The 18,049-nt window shown below is 42.0% G+C and overlaps 1 protein-coding gene across 2 annotated transcripts in view; it reads right to left on the minus strand.

Moving 5' to 3' along the window:
- Positions 1–14,566: 14,566 nt before the first annotated feature.
- Positions 14,567–18,049, minus strand: part of mlx (MAX dimerization protein MLX) — a 74,672-nt gene continuing 71,189 nt past the window's right edge. For both annotated transcript variants that reach the window (XM_060848617.1, XM_060848616.1), the window contains exon 8: positions 14,567–15,018. In XM_060848617.1, the coding sequence (XP_060704600.1) occupies positions 14,962–15,018 (57 nt within the window). In that variant the 3' untranslated portion in view covers positions 14,567–14,961. The remainder of the gene's footprint in view (positions 15,019–18,049) is intronic.

An 18,049-nucleotide genomic window follows, 5' to 3' on the forward strand; every position in this document is an offset into this window, starting at 1 on the left:
ACTGCTGCCTCACAGCGCTAGAGACCCGGGTTGAATTCCCGCCTCAGGCGACTGACTGTGTGGAGTTTGCACATTCTCCCCTTGTCTGCGTGGGTTTCCTCCGGGTGCTCCGGTTTCCTCCCACACTCCAAAAATGTGCAGTTTAGGTGAATTGACCATGCTAAATTGCCCGTAGTGTTAGGTGAAGGGATAAATGTAGGGGAATGGGTCTGGGTGGGTTGCGCTTCGGCAGGTCGGTGTGGACTTGTTGGGCTGAAGGGCCTGTTTCCACACTGTAAGTAATCTAATCTAAAAAGCAGATGAAAAATGGGCAAAGATACATCAAATTGTCTTGCCCATGCCCAAAAAGTAAGTGCTGCGTGTGGAGCATGAGCTACCACTTAGAGGTCACTTAGGAGTGAAGAAAACACATGCTAAAATACATAGACATTTTTACTGGCCTGGACTACACAAGGATGTAGTTGAATTTTGCCAAACATGTCATTCATGTCAGATAATTGGAACCCCATAGGTTCCTGCACCTTTAATACCTATTTCTGCATTTGAGGAACCTTTTTACCAGAGTCTTAATTGATGAGGTAGGTAACCTACGCAAAACAAAAAGTGGGAATTAGTATTGGTTAACAATAACAGATATACAGACAACATTTCCAGAGGCCATTCCATTACGCAATATCACAACTAAAAGGATTGTTGAGGAATTACTCAATTTTTTTTAACTGGATACGGACTACCAATAGAGATACAGTCAGATCCAGTGTCAAAATTTGCATCCAAACTATTCAAGGAAGTTATGGACAACTTAGGCATAAAGCAATTTAAACCTACTTTGTACTATCCAGAATTGCAGGGAGCACTAGAAATATGGCATCAAATACTGAAAACCATGGTGAGAGCTAATAGTCAGGATTATCCAGATGATTGGAATAAGGGAATTTCATTTGTGTTTTTTGCGATCAGAGATGCACCAAATGGATCCATTTGAATTAGTTTTTGCACATGAAATGAGAGGACCATTAAAATTGATTAAGAAGAAATTAATGTCAGAATTCAGAGACCACATATTTGGATTATGTGTCAAACTTTAAAGAATGATTAAATAGAGCTATGGAGTTGGCTGGACAGCATTTAAAAGTATCGCAGCATGCAATGAAACAGGAAGATGATAAGAAATCAAAAATTTGCTGTTTTGCTGTTGGGAATAAGGTATTAGTGTTACTGCCAGTAATGGGTGAACCTTTAATAGCAAGGTTTAGTGGACCTTATCAAATCGAAAGGAAATTGAGTGAGGTGAACTACTTGACAAGGACTCTAGGCAGGAAGAAATCTCACAGAGTGTGTCATGTGAATATGCTCAAAAGGTATTTTGATCGGGAAGGAAAGCAAGAGGAGAAAGTGTTAATGATTACAGCTCAGAAGGAAGAACCAAGTTCAGAGGATTCTGAATTGGGCATTCCTCAAATCAAATTGGACAATGAGGAAATTGTCAAAATTGGGATTAATTCTAGAGTAACTTCCTTGAGAAAAATCAAAATGACCTAAAAGAGTTGTTACTATCACATGGGGTGATATGCAGAAATAAACTGGTAAGTACTAACCTAATTGTGCATGATGTAGACAATAGACAGTAGGTGGAGTAGGCCATTTGGCCCTTTGAGCCAGAACCACCATTCATGGCTGATCATACACAATCAGTATCTTGTTCCTGCCTTATCCCATAACCCTTGATTCCACAATTATTAGATTAAATTCGATTCCCTACAATATGGAAACAGGCCCTTTGGCCCAAGTTCACATAGATCCTCTGAAGAAAAACCCACCCAGACCCAAAAGATCTTTAAGAGCTCTATCCATCTCTTTCTTGAAAGTATCCAGAGACTTGGTCTCCACTGCCTTCTGGGGAAGAGCATTCCTTATATCCACCACTCTCTGGGTGAAGAGGTTTCTCCTCAACTCTGTTCTAAGTGGCCTACCCCTTATTTTTAAACTGTGTCTGCTGGTTCTAGTCTCACCCATCAGCAGAAACATGTTTCCTGCCTCCAGATTGTCCAATCCTTTAATAGTCTTATACGTCTCAATGAGATTCCCTCTCATCCTTCTAAATTCATGTGTATACACGCCCAGTCGCATCAATCTTTCAACATATGACAGTGCCGCCATTCTGGGAATTGACCTTGTGAACCTACCCTGCACTCCCTCAATAGCCAGAATGTCCGTCTTCAAATTTGGAGACCAAAACTGCACGATTCTCCAGGTATGGTCTCACCAGGGCCCTGTACAGCTGCAGAAGGACCTCTTTGCTCCTATACTCAATTCCTCTTGTTATGAAGGCCAGCATGCCATTAGCTGTATTCACTGCCTGCTGTACCTGCATGCTTGCTTTCATTGACTGATGTACAAGAACACCTAGCTCTCGTTGTACTTCCCCTTTACCTAACTTGACTACATTTAGATAGTAATTTATCTTCCTGTTCTTGCCACCAAAGTGAATAACCACACATTTATCCACATTAAACTGCATCTGCCATGCATCCATCCACTCACCTAACCTGTCTAAGTCACCCTGTATTCTCATAACATCCTCCTCACATTTTACTTGCTACCCAGCTTTGTGTCATCAGCAAATTTGCTAATATTACTTTTAATACCTCCATCTATAGGGTGTAGGTTTGCCCGCTGAGCTGTAGGTTTGATATTTGGACATTTCATTACCTGGCTAGGTAACATCATCAGTGGCGATCTACAAGTGAAGCGAAGCTGTTGTCTCCTGCATTCTATTTATATCTTTCTCCTGGATGGGGTTCCTGGGGTTTGCGGTGATGTCATTTCCTGTTCGTTTTCTGAGGGGTTGATAGATGGTATCTAGATCTATGTGTTTGTTTATGGCGTTGTGGTTGGAGTGCCAGGCCTCTAGGAATTCTCTGGCATGTCTTTGCTTAGCCTGTCCCAGGATAGATGTGTTGTCCTGGTCGAAATGAAGGACAACAGTCTCACGGAAGAAACACAACCAACGATCAGACAGACAGTTGCACCTACTCTGAGCCAAAAGAGGGAAGGAAACAAACTGAATGTACAAGAAAGAAAGCCCTAGAAAACCTCAAAAAAGACAAAAACTTTGTTATATTACCTGCAGACAAAGGTCGGCTCACAGTCATCCTGAACAGAAGGGACTACATAGAGAAAGCCAATGCACTACTCGCAGACACCAACACCTACCAACAGTTGGCTCTAGATCCGACCCCACAACTAGGAAACAAAATTACATATCTCCGAAGAAAATTACACAATTCCGGACAATTAAACAAATCGGAATTCCAAAAAATGAAACCAGACGGAACCAACACCCCACGATTCTACGGACTACCAAAAATCCATAAAACTGGAGTCCCCCTCAGACCTATAGTCTCACTACCCGGAACACCAGCTTACAGACTGGCCAAAGAACTACACGCAAGACTGAAATACCTAGTAGAAGAGTCACAGCACTCCATCCACTCCACCCAGGAATTCCTAGAAATCATCTAAAACACCAAAATAGAGGAAGACGAAACAATGATCTCATTCGACGTAACAGCACTGCTCACCTCCATCAACATCGACCTGGCAAAGGAAACACTTACCACACTTTTTGAAGAGACCATCACACACACCCCACCCACCATCAATCACATTACCAACAAAAACATCATGAAGCTAGTGGACCTGTGCCTCACCACCCACTTCACCTTCAACAACATAATCTACAAACAAACCAACGGCACACCCATGGGATCTCCGCTATCAGGATTCAAAGCAGAAGCGGTAATGCAAAGACTAGAATAAACAGCCCTATCAACCATCAAACCAAAAATCCGGGTCCGCAACGTAGATGACACCTTTGTCATCACAAAACGAAACAAGATAGAAGAGACATTTAACATCATCAACAACACCCTCACAGGCATAAAGTTCACCAAGGAGGAAGAAACCGACAACAAACTCGCATTCCTGGACGTCACAGTTGAAAGAACAAACAACGGAGAACTACAAACCTGCGTATACAGAAAACTGACAAACACTGACCAAATACTTAACTACACCAGCAACTATCCCAACACACACAAACAAAGCTGTATCAGAACACTATTCCAATGAGCCACCACACACTGCAGCACAGACGAACTTCGGAAAACAGAGGAGAATCACTTATACGACATTTTCAAGAAGAACAGATACTCAAAAAACATAGTCCGCAGATTCCTCAAGAACAAACCACGACAAGCAGACAAAACACAGCCAGAAACCCTAACCACTTTACCGTACATCAAAGAAGTTTCAGAAATGACAGCCAGACTACTGAGACCCCTCAGAATCCTAGTAGCACACAAACCCAACAACACTCTCAAACCAAAACTAACAAACTTAAAAGACCCAGTACAACCCATGGACAAAACCAACGTCGTCAACAAAATTCCATGCAAGGACGGCCACAAACACTACGTAGGACAAACAGGAAGAAAGTTAGCCACCAGGATACACGAACACCAGCTAGCCACAAAAAGACACGCCCTCACTCCCTTGTAGCCCTACACAAGGAGGAAAAAAAGCCACCATTTCGACTGGGACAACACATCTATTCTGGGACAGGCTAAGCAAAGACAAGCCAGAGAATTCTTAGAGACCTGGCATTCCAACCACAACGCCATAAACAAACACATATATCTAGATAACATCTATCAACCCCTCAGAAAATGAACAGGAAATGACATCACCACGAATCCCATCCAGGAGAAAGATATAAATAGAAAGCAGGAGATAACAGCTTCGCTTCACTTGGAGGTCACCATTGATGATGTTACCTAGCCAGGTAATGAAACATCTGGATATCAAACCTACAGCTCAGCGAGCAAACCTACACCCTAAACCTCAACCTGAGCTACAAACCTTCACAAACCTTGCACCTCCATCTATATCATTAAGGTATATTGTAAATAGCTGCTGCCCCAGCACTGAACCTTTTGGTACCCCACTAGTCATCGCCTGCCATTCAAAAGGGACCTGTTTATCACTACCCTTTGTTCCTGTCAGCCAGACAATTTTCAATCCCTGATGCCCTGATGCTCTTCAGTCTCACTGCACCCCCCAGGTCATCTCCTCTGCCCTGAAGCTCTTCAGCATGACCTGCAATCTTCTTCCTGACCTCTCCGGCCTATCACCCTCACCTCCTTCCACCTATTGTATTCCCAGCGCCCCTCCCCCAAATTCCCCCCTCCCACCTCCCAATTTTTCTCAGCCCGCTTGGCACACCAGCCTCATTCCTAAAGAAGGGCTTATGCCCGAAACGTCAATTCTCCTGCTCCTCGGATGCTGCCTGGTCTGCTGCGCTTTTCCAGCACCACACTTTTTAACAATTTTCAATCCAAGTCAGTATTGTGCCCCCAATACCATGTGCCTTAATTTTGCTCACTAATCTCCTATTTGGGACCTTATCAAAGGCTTTCTGAAAGTCCAGGTACACTACATCTACTGGCTCTCCCTTGTCCATATTCATAGTTACATCCTCAAACATTTCCAGAAGATTAGTCAAGCATGACTTCCCCTTTGTAAATCCATGCTGACTCTGACCTATCCTGTTACTGCTATCCAAATGAGTCGTAATTTCATCTTTTATAATTGACTCCAGCATCTTTCCCACCACTGACGTCAGGCTAACCGGTCTATACTTCCCTGCTTTCGCTCTCCCTCCTTTCTTGAAAAATGGGACGACACTAGCCACCCTCCAATCCACAGGAACTGATCCTGAATCTGTAGAACATTGGAAAACGATTACCAATGTGTCTACGATTTCTAGAGCCACCTCCTTAAGTACCCTGGATGCAGACTATCAGGTCCCAGGGACTTATCAGTCTTCAGAACTAAGTCTATCCAACACCATTTCCTGCCTAATATAAATTCCCTTCAGTTCATCCATTAACCTAGGTCCTTCAGCCACTATTACATCTGGGAGATTGCTTGTGTTTTCCCCAGTGAAGACAGATCCAAAGAACCTATTCAACTCTTCTGCCATTTCCTTGCTCCCCAAAATAAAATCACCTGTTTCTGTTTTCAAGGGCGCAATTTTAGTCTCAACCATTTTTTTCGTTTTCACATCCCTAAAAAAGGCTTTTACTATCCTCCTTTATATTTTTGGCCAATTTGCCTTCGTATCTCATTTTTTTTCCACGTATTGCCTTTTTAGTTATCCTCTGTTGCTCTTTAAAAGTTTCCCAGTCCTCTGGCTTCCCGCCCATCTTTGCTATGTTATACTTCTCTTTTATCTTTATACAGTCCTTAACTTCCCTCATCAGCCAGGGCTGCCCCTGCCTCCCCTTAGGATCTATCTTCCTCTTTGGAATGAACTGATCCTGCACCTTCTGCATTGTATCCAGAAATACCTGCCATTGTTGTTCCACTGCCATCCCTGCTAGGGTATTGTACCATTGAACTTAGGCCCCGCTCCTCCCTCTATTCCCTTCATTTAATTGCAATACTGAAACTTCCAATTCTCCCTTCTCCCTCTCAAGTTACAGAGTAAAACTTATCATATTATGGTCACTACCTCCTAATGGCTCCTTGACTTCGAGGTCCCTGATCAAAGCCGTTTTGTTGCAGAACACCAGATCCAGAATTGCCTTCTCCCTGTAGGCTCCAGTACAAGCTGTTCTAAGAATCCATCTCGGAGGCACTCCACAAACTCCCTTTCTTGGGGTCCAATACCATCCTGATTCTCCCAGTTTACCTGCACGTTAAAATCCCCCATTACAACTGTAGGAATACCTTTGTGACAGGCCAATTTCTGTTCCTTATTCAACTTACACCTACATTCAGACTACTGTTTGGGGGGCCTGAAGATAATTCCCATTAGGGTCTTTCTACCCTTAGAATTTCTCAGCTCTATCCATACTGATTCTACATCTCCTGATTCTATGTCCCTCATCGCAAGAGACTGAATATCATTCCTCACCAACAGGACCATCCCACCCGCTCTGCCGGTCAGTCTGTCCTTTCCATAGCACATATAACCTTGAATATCCATTTCCCAGGCCCTGTCCACTTGAAGCCACGTCTGTTATTCCCCATAATATTGTATCTGCCAATTTCCAACTGAGTCTCAAGCTCATCCACCTTATTTCTTATGCTTTGTGCATTCATATATATTTCTAGTTTGTTACTCCCCTCACCCTTCCTATCAATCTGTATTTCATTTGACTGTACTGTATGATCCCTTCTTGAGTTTTCAGCTCCGTTGATTCTGTTGTCTGTCTTAACTTCTCTTATTCTCAATTTCCCTTTAACTTCCTTCTTAAATTTCCAGTTTGTCTCCTCCCCCTACTACTTAGTTTAAACACACCTGTGTTGCAGTGGCAAACCTGCCTGCCAGAATGCTGGTATTCCATTTATTAAGGTGCAACCCGTCCCTCTTGCATAATTTATTCTTACCGCAAAACATACCCCAGTGATCCAAGAATTTAAATCCTTGCTTCCTGCACCAGTTCCTCAACCACACATTCAAGTCCATTATCTTCCTGTTCCTGCCTTTTGCAGCCTGAGGAACTGGAAGCAAACCAGAGATAACCACCCTGGACGTCCTAAGCCTTCTTCTGAGTTCTCTGAAATCCTGCTGTAGAATGTCCCTCCTCTTCTTCCTGACGTCATTTGTGCTGGCGTGCACCACCACCTCTGGCTCTTCACCTTGATGATTCCCTGCACTCAGTTGGTGACATCCTGGATCCTGGCACCAGGAAGGCAACACTCCATCTTCAAATCCCGCCTGTTGCCGCAGAAACTCCTTTCAGTCCCTCTCACTGTGGAGTCCCGTATTACCACGGCTCTGCATGATGTCTGACTCATCGGCTCAGTTTTTGATTGGCAGACCTGTCCGTCTCTCGGACTGGCAGTGTCATCTCGACAGTTTCCAAGAGAGTCAACCTGTTCACAAGAGGTACTTCCCCCGGGGTCTCTTGTATTTGAATGATCCCTTCCTTCCTCATTGTCATCTCCCTTATCTCTTCTGGTATGCTCCGTGTAATGATCTCGCTGATGGTCCTGCCCAGAAAATTCTCATTCTCTCGGATGAGCCTGAGGTCATCTAGTTCTTTCGTCAATGCTACAACATGCTCCTTCAGAAGCTGAATGTGTACATACTTTTCACAGCTATAGGAACTACAGACACCATGTAGATATAGGAGATACTGTTCAGATTAAGCAACATCCTTATAGGCATAACTCTTGGCACAGGTTCAGAGGGAGATAGAATGCATGTTCCAAGATGGCATAATTGAAGTGAGTTATAGTGACTGGAGTTCACCCATCGTAATGTTGCCAAAGCCAGATGATACCCAATGGTTACTTGTAGAATATCGCAAAGTCAATGCAGTTACAATGACTGATGCATATCTAAATCCATGGTTGGAAGACTGTGTTGAAAAGGTGGTCCAAGCAACTTACATATCTAAGTTGTTCTTGCTCAGAGGCTACTGGCAGGTACCCCTGTCAGAAAGAGCAAAGGCAATTTCTGCTTTCATAACGCCAAATGTGCTGTATCAGTTTAAAGTAATGCCATTTAAAAACACTCCAGTCACATTTCGGAGACTAACTAATAAGGTCATTACTGGATTACCCAACTGTGTGGTATACATTGATGACCTCACTCATGGAAGGAACATTTAAAGCATTTATCGGACTTGTTCGATCAATTTCAGAAGACAGGCTTGGTGGTAAACCTAGCTAAAAGTGAATTTGCCAAAGCCTTCCTGGGCCATGTTATTGGACATGGACAAATGGCTCCACGGAATGCAAAAACAAAAGTAATTGGGGAATTTCCCACACCATCAACAAAAAGAGCAATATTACAGTTCCTGGGATTGAATGGATTTTATCGAAAGTTTGTGCTAAATTTTAGCAATGTGGCAACTCCACTCACTGAATTGCTAAAGAAAGGCAATACGTTTCAGTGGACAGCAGACTGTTAGGTGTTTGACAGCCCGAAATCTCTGTTAACCACTGTCCCAGTATTAGCTACACCTGATTACACAAATCCTTTCAAAGTGGCTATTGATGTCAGTGATATGGGTGTCGGTGCTGTGCTCCTGCAGGAAGACGACGAGAAGATAGAAAGACTTATTGGGTATTTCTCCAGGAAATTGAATGTTCATCAGCAGAACTATTTTGATGGTTGAGAGAGAGACTTTAAGCTTGGTGTTGGCACAACAACATTTCACTGATTACATTACCAGCAACACATCTCAGACACACCGCCGATGCATTGTCGAGATTCAAGTAAGTAACAGAGTGTTCAGTGGTGGGAGAATCACAAATTGAATCCAAACGTAGCTGTGTATGTTTGCATGTTTATAGTTAGTGAACGTATATGTGTGTTTAAAGTACTAACTGATTTTTTTTTACTTTCTTAGGATTTTGAAAAATGAAGTCATCTTTGGATATTGATGGTTCACATTTTTTAAGGGGGGGGAATCTCACAATACTGGTTCTGTTACAAGATTACTATGTTCTTTAGTTTTTTTTAAGAGAAGGGGTAATTAGCCACGCTCCATCGTGTCTAAAGCTTAAATAGCTCATTGGGGCTTTCTGTTTACCCGAACAGATAATACCTCCAGTTTAAGACTTTCATGTCTTTAAAAAAATGGCATAATCAAAGGGGAGTGGCCAGATATGCTAGCTGATCTTCGTTTAGTTGTTTCTTTCAGTTCAGAACTTTAGTCAGTTCAGTTGCAGTAAAAAATGAGGTCTGCAGATGCTGGAGATCACAGCTGAAAATGTGTTGCTGGTTAAAGCACAGCAGGTTAGGCAGCATCTCAGGAATAGGGAATTCGACGTTTTGAGCATAAGCCCTTCATCAGGAATGAGAGAGAGTAGCCAAGCAGGCTAAGATAAAAGGTAGGGAGGGACTTGGGGGAGGGGCGATGGAGGTGGGATAGGTGGAAGGAGGTCAAGGTGAGGGTGGGGGCGGAGAGGTCAGCAAGGAGATTGCAGGTTAGGAGGGCGGTGCTAAGTTGAGGGAACCGACTGAGACAAGGTGGGGGGAGGGGAAATGAGGAAACTGGAGAAATCTGAATTCATACCTTGTGGTTGGAGGGTTCCCAGGCGGAAGATGAGGCGCTCCTCCTCCAGCCGTCGTGTTGTTATGTTCTGCCAGTGGAGGAGTCCAAAGACCTGCATGTCCTCGGTGGAGTGGGAGGGAGAGTTAAAGTGTTGAGCCACGGGGTGATTGGGTTGGTTGGTCCGGGCGGCCCAGAGGTGTTCTCTGAAGCGTTCCGCAAGTAAGCGGCCTGTCTCCCCAATATAGAGGAGGCCACATCGGGTGCAGCGGATGCAATAGATGGTGTGTGTGGAGGTACAGGTGAACTTGTGGCGGATATGGAAGGATCCCTTGGGGCCTTGGAGGGAAGTGAGTGTGGAGGTGTGGGCGCAAGTTTTACATTTCCTGCGGTTGCAGGGGAAGGTGCCGGGGGTGGAGGTTGGGTTGGTGGGGGGTGTGGATCTGACGAGGGAGTCACGAAGGGAGTGGTCCTTGCGGAATGCTGATAGGGGAGGGGAGGGAAATATATCCTTGGTGGTGGGGTCCGTCAGTTGCAGCAGGGGATGTGTGACACAGGCTGCTGAACTCTCTCTCTCTAACTTCAAGCCTGTAAGCTCTATTTTGTTTCATTTTTAAACTGTTTGTGCTAAGGAACTGTTGCAAGTATTTTCGGAACAACATCATTAAGTCGGGTTTGGATAGGATAAGTTGCCCAGTGTTAAGTTTGTGTTCTTTGTGTTTCATTCCGTAATTTTGTAAATAAATTTTGTTTGTTGAAAACTTGGCAGACAACCCAGTTAATTTACTCCGGAAATATCCACTATACACCTCGCTAAACAAATAGCAAAGTTATGGTCTGGGCTACCTGAGGTGTCTAGTCTAGTCCATAACAAAAGACCCCTTGCACCCCAGTAATGCCCTCTTCCAACCTCTTCTGTCAGGCAGAAGATACAGAATTTTGTACACACGCACTGGTTGGTTCAAGAACAATTTCTTCCTTGCTATTCTTAGACTGCTGAATAGACCTAACTTCAAACAATGTTGATCTTGCTAATGATCTTTTTTTGTGTACCTCGTGTGCCACTGTGATCTTGTATTGTCATTCTAAGTGCTCTAAAGTCTGCTTACCGCTCTAAACACAAAGCTTCCCACTGTACTTAGGTACATGTGACTACAATAAATCAAATCAAAAAATCAAATCAGAAGGCATACAGCAATTTGCAAAATTCAGAACCTTTCAGTTTTACAGAACAGTCAATCTGAACTTAACTATTGAGACTTTATAAAGCTCTGGTTAGGCCCCATTTGGAGTACTGTGTCCAGTTTTGGTCCCCACACCTCAGGAAGGACATACTGGCACTGGAACGTGTTCAGCGGAGATTCACACGGATGATCCCTGGAATGGTTGGTCTAACATATGAGGAACGGCTGAGGATCCTGGGATTGTATTCATTGGAGTTTAGAAGATTAAGGGGAGACTTAATAGAGACGTACAAGATAATACATGGCTTGGAAAGGGTGTACGCTAGGAAATTGTTTCCGTTAGGCGAGGAGACTAGGACCCGTGGACACAGTCTTAAAATTAGAGGGGTTCAATTCAGAACAGAAATGTGGAGACATTTCTTCAGCCAGAGAGTGGTGGGCCTGTGGAATTCATTGCCGCAGAGTGCAGTGGAGGCCGGGATGCTAGATGTCTTCAAGGCAGACATTGATAGATTCTTGTTGTCTCGAGGAATTAAGGGCTACAGGGAGAATGCGGGTAAGTGGAGTTGAAATGCCCATCAGCCATGATTGAATCGTGGAATGGACTCGATGGGCCGAATGGCCTTACTTCCACTCTTATGTCTTATGGTCTTAACTATTAACTTTTTTTCTGTCCAAAGAAGATGCCAGATCTGCTGAGTTTCTCCAGCATTCTCTATCTTTGTTTCAGATTTCTATCATTCACAGTATTCTGCTTTTATATAAGTGGGAACATTTTACTCAGTTGTACAAGGTGCTGGTGAGATTGTATCTAGAGTACAATAAAGAGTTGATATAAACACATTGGAAATAGTATGGAGAAGATTCTGGCTAGTTTAACAGGAAATATTCGACAGGTTCAGCATGTAGCCGTTGGTGAATGTTTTCCCTGGTTGTCTGTCTAGAACTAGACAAGGTTAGAGCCCATTAAAAGTGTGCAACATGCTGACATATTAATCTGAAAGTTAAACATTCCTTAGAAGCAACAAAGATTCACTCAACTGATTTCTGGGAGGTACAGCTGGAGTGAGTTGAGCATTGTGAGACATAGTGATATATGCTGGGAGAAGTACATCTTTCTGTGTGATTATCAAAGTGGGCTTTGGCAACATTCTGAAAGAAGGTTGATTGATTTCCTTAATATATCATTCCAAGAAATAAACACCCCTGTCATATTGATGGATAAGGAACTTTTAGATAATCACATGAATATGGACCAAGGGCAGGCAGAAGGAATTAATTTAATTTGGCATCATGTTCAGCACAACATAGTGGGCTGAGGGCTATGTTCTAATGTGACCTGGGGCTGCCATGGGGGTTAGGTTAGGCTTCAGACAATGTGCTCTGCACTGCCAAACAGGAGAAAAAGAGATTTCTAGTGAGAGGAAACATGTAAACTTCTATTCAAATGTAACTTATGATCCCAGCTGATGGTGGTACTGGACACATCACAGTCCAGAGTTAGACCTGGCTTAATGACTGCAGATGTTAGTTCTGCAATTCGATTACCACAGTGGTAAATCACTTAAATGTATTCACATGAGGCTGTCAATGTACTTTAAATAAAAAAGCATACATTTATTACACAAAAGAAAAAGAAAATTTTGAAAGATGTGAGAAATGATAAAAAGAAAGATTCAACCCTTTATCCAAGCAATATTTTTAAATTTACTCAAGTCCTGTTAAGTATCACTCCCATCTTCACTTTAAAGTTTCTGACAAGTTTCCTTTCAGTGATTTTCTGCATATTCACTAGGATTAATTCTGTTTGGCTTTCCACAAAACACTCTCTTCACTTTACCTAATTTGAGGCTGTTAAATCAGCTTCAGACTCTCCAGCTCTGGCTTGAAGACTTCCAAAAACTAATCTGTTCTTCCAAGCTCAACCTCGTTGTGGCTTCTGAGAACCAGCCTTTATTGATGAGAGATGCTTCACTAAGAAAACACCTAGCAATGATCTAACTTAGTAACTTATCTCAGCATTTATCTTAAGTCACATCATTTATTAGCAAAGCCTTCAACTCATTATTCCATATGATTTTTGCTTCTTTCTTAAGATCAGACCTTCACATCAATAAAACCAAAAATTTCATTTTATCTTTAGAACCAAGTTTCCAAATAATAATATATTAAACTTTCATCACAGTTTTCTGTTTGGCAATTTTAGAACATATCCGGTTGATGAAGTAAGACTCTAAGAATACAGATGCTATGTTACTCTTTATGTTATACAATTGGAAAGGATATAACACTTAAAGGATAGATCAGGGATTACGGATGGGCCAAACTCATTACTGCTGCATTGCCAGAGCCCACCTTACCATTTGGCAGGCATTTTGACATTTGTAAATTTCTGTCAAGCTATAATGTAACATCTTCTTTGTCTTTTAATATGTCTTGAACTTACACTTGCATTAAAATAAAGCTTGATGTGAGGTGAACCAACCTCTTGGGCTCAAAACTAAGTGGTAAGAAAAATGGAGCTATAAAGACTGAAAGATTCCAACCAAAAACATCACATCATTGGACAGAACAAAGATAATTTTAAACTAAAATAGGGTGTACACACAAACAGACTTGTCGATCAAGTGCTAGCAAACCCCAAGATGTCTTGCCTAGAACAACTGACCATAAAGCAATGGCCTCTGCTGTTGCAACTGCGTCTGTAATGGGGCTTCAAACAGAAAAAGATTGCTAGAAAATGTAACTCAATAGTCATAATAATTGGGTGAGAAATAAGAAATCCTACAAAATGGAAGTTGTACTTGAAAAAGAGATTGCACACAGTATAAAATATTTAAAATTAACTTCCATTTCTTATTTGAAATGTCTTTTACCTGCCAATCAATGTTTGGAATATACTAATTATAGCTGGTTTGCTAATGTTTTGTAAAGTGAAATCCTGCCCGTTCTTTTCATTGATGTCACAGAAATTATTTTTCTTTAAAATTAACAATCTCTTTGGGGATCAGAACAATATACAGTAACCTTGAGTTCATAAAAATGAGAAGCAATCTCACTGAATCATGAGATTGCTACAGGGTTTGACCTAGTTAAGTGCTGAGGCTGTTTCTGTGGGCTGAAGTGTGTCAGATGGGGAGCAGCTTTTTTGGACTGAGATTAAAAAATTTCTTCATTCAAAAGGTTATGAATATTTGAAATTCTCAAGCTGACAGTGTTCTGAATGCTCAGTTGTTGAGGGTTTTAAGTCTGTGATTGCATAATTTTTGGATTCTAAGGAAATCAGGATACAGGAGGACAGGGTGGAAAAGTGGAGCTGAGACAGATGATCAGCCATAATCTTATTAAATGGCAGAGCACTCTCAAAGGCACAATGCCTAAACATCTTATAACAATTTTTTTTCATGAGACATCTCCAGGTTAGGTAAAACTTGAACATGAACCTACTAGCCAAGACACAGGGACACTACTAACTATGCCACAAGTCGCTCACACGGTCTTATAATGAACCTATTTGTTTTTCTGAACATTTTCAAAGTGTCACCGTGAATTCACATCTTTAATTAGAATAAAAAGTGCAAATTCTTTCAGCCATTTGCTTCAATATTAATTTTTCACTGATATCAGAGCTCATTTCATATTTTTGGAAATTTCAGAATATAATTCTGCTCTCAGTTCAGCAATGATAAACATCTGGCAACTCATTGCAGCTGACTGTTTAACTGCTGCAGTATCCCAACCACGATCTCCCGCAGTATCTGAAATAGCAGACAACAACAAATTAGACATTTACATTACAGTTAAATCTCACCCAAAAGAGCACTGTTCCCACATCATAAAAACCATTCCTTCATACGTTACAAATTACTTAACACTAAGTTATCGTCCAACAGGTTTAATTGGAAGCACTAGCTTTCAGAGCGCTGCTCCTTCATCAGATGATTGTGGAGGACACAATTGGAAGACATAGAATTTATAGCAAAAGTGTACAGTGTGATGTAAATGAAATTATACATTGAAAAATACCTTGGTTGTTTGTTAGGTCTCTCATCTGTTAGAATGACCAAGACAGTTTCACTTCTTTTATATGTAAATCACAAAACTTTTTTTTAAAAAGTTACATTCTCAGGATAACTGTAACAACTGGTGTCAGCGCAGATAAGATGTTGAAGATGTTAGCCTCCTGTGCTCTCTGACCGTGCCATAATGCTTAGACTGATTCTAATCTAAAACATGAGTTAACAGTCTTACATGGATTCATGCAGTTTCTGAGCAAAGTACAATGTAACGCTGCAAGTACAAATTCACCCCACAAACGTGTATATGGGTGTGTGTGTGTGTGTGTGTGTGTGTGTGTGTGTGTGTGTGTGTGTGTGTGTGTGTGTGTGTGTGTGTGTGCGTTTGTCTGGGGTGAGGGTTTGAGTGTCTGTAAGAGAGAGTATATATGTGTGCGTGTGCGTGTAAAGTGATCTAAGTCTGTGAGAGAATGCACGTGGGAGTTTGTGTGTCTGGAAGTGTGTGTGTGTGTCTGGAGTAGGGGGTTGTGGGTGTCTGTGAGAGAGAGTTTGTGTGTGTGCGAGTGCAAAGTGTCTAAGTCTGTGAGAGGATGCATGTGAGAGTGCATGGTACATTGGTGAAACCGAGCAAAGGCTACGGTAACGGATGGACGGGCACCGCACAACAATCAACAGACAGGAATGTTCCCTCCCAGCTGGGAAACACTTTAGCGGTCCAGGATATTTGACCTCAGACCTTTGGGTGGCCATTCTCCAAGGCCGACTTCGGGACAAGCAAACAGCGAAAAGTGGCCGAGCAGAGGCTGATAGCTAAGTTCCATACCCATAGGGAGGGCCTCAACCGGGACCTTGGGTTCACGTCACACTACAGGTGACCAACATTACTCATACATACATACACACACACACACACACACACACACACACACTCCTGCGCGCACGCACACACACAGGCACTCCTATACACAGATACGCATACAGGCACTCCTATACACAGACACTTACACACCCTCCCACATGCACCCTCTCATAGGCACTTTACACTCACACACACATATACAGTCTCTCACAGACACTCACAACCCCCCACCCCAGACAGACAGACAGACAGACACAAAAAACCACATGCATACATAACACATATATGTTTGTGGGGTGAATTTGCACTTGCAGAGTTACATTGTACTTTGCTCAACAACTCCATGAATCCATGTCAGACTCTATTAACTCACTTTTCAGATTAGAATCATTCTAGACATTACAGCACAGACAGGGAACACAGGGGGCTAACACCTTCAACATCTCAATATCTGATCTGGGCTGACACTAACTGTTACAGTTAACCTGAGAATGTAACTTTTAAAAAACGTTTTGTGATTTACATATGAAAGAAGTGAAACTATCTTGGTCATTCTAACTGATGAGAGACTTAACAATCAAGGTCTTTTTCAATGTATAATTTCAGTTACATCACACTAATTTTTTGCTATAAATTCTGTGTCTTACAATTGTGCACTCCACAACCACCTGATGAAGGAGCGACGCTCTGAAAGCTAGTGCTTCCAGTTAAACCTGTGGACTATAACCTGGGTGTTGTGTGATTTGTAACTTTGTACACCCCAGTCCAACACCGGCATCTCCAAATCTTTCCTTTCTAAAGTGTACATCCAAATACAATACGTTTGAAACTACATATTGCAACAGGTGAATAAGGAAAGACAGGTTACAGATTCAGATGACCTCTCTCAGTATGGACAATCAAAACCACATAAAAAGTCAAAAGTGAGAGCTTTGTCACTCTTCCTTCTCAGTTAACTGTAAAAAAATTGTATTTCTCCACTTCCCTGTGCTACCTGTCAAGTTATTCAGGTTGTAATTTTCATTGACAGCAAATAACCCATGTCATATAAATATAGACTGCAAACAGCAGTTGCAAACTCAGCTGACATTTCTTCTACCTCTTGTCTATGGCCAATGAAATTAATTGCAGTTTCCTTGCTGAGATCAATGAATCTAACACAGACTATGAATAAAATCAGAGAGCTTTTCACTCTGCACTGACGTACTACTGGAGTATGTAGAGCAGAAAACACACCATACCACAATGGTGATAGATAATGTACTCAAATAGAGTTTAAGCCATTTGGCTACATCATATTTGAGCCCATAGAATCAACAGCCTCAATAATTTGTTTATTATTCATTTTAATTCAAATAATCATTTTTTTTCTAATTTCACGCCACAAACCAAATGCAAACAGTTATCAGAAGTTAAAAATCACACAACACCAGGTTATATTCCAACAGGTTTATTTGGAAGCACTAGCTTTCAGAGCGCTGCTCCTTCATCAGGTGGTTGTGGAGTATGAGATCGTAAGACACAAAATTTATAACAAATGTTTACAGTGTGATGCCACTGAGGTGACATATTGAAAAAGATGTTCCTCAGACTATAAGCTTTCCTCATTACCTGCTGAATTTGCATGCCAACCTTCAGCAACTGTTCCACGATGACACTTAGGTCTCGCCGCACCTCACCTTTAGAAATGCAAGTTTAGAGGGAGTTGAATATTGCCTATGACAGAGCATTTTAGCAAGGAAGAGAAACTTAATAGACTTGTTTTCTTTAGAGCAGAGAAGGCTGAGGGTGAACCTGATTGAGGTGTATAAGAATATGAGTGGAATGGACAGCCATTCCCCTCAGACGAAGAGTCAATAACAGGGCAAGAGGGTTAGAGGGGATTTGAGGAAAACATTTTCACCCAGAAAGTCT

The sequence above is a fragment of the Hemiscyllium ocellatum genome, chromosome 32, assembly GCF_020745735.1.
Source record: "Hemiscyllium ocellatum isolate sHemOce1 chromosome 32, sHemOce1.pat.X.cur, whole genome shotgun sequence".
NCBI classification, from domain to species: Eukaryota; Metazoa; Chordata; class Chondrichthyes; order Orectolobiformes; family Hemiscylliidae; genus Hemiscyllium; species Hemiscyllium ocellatum.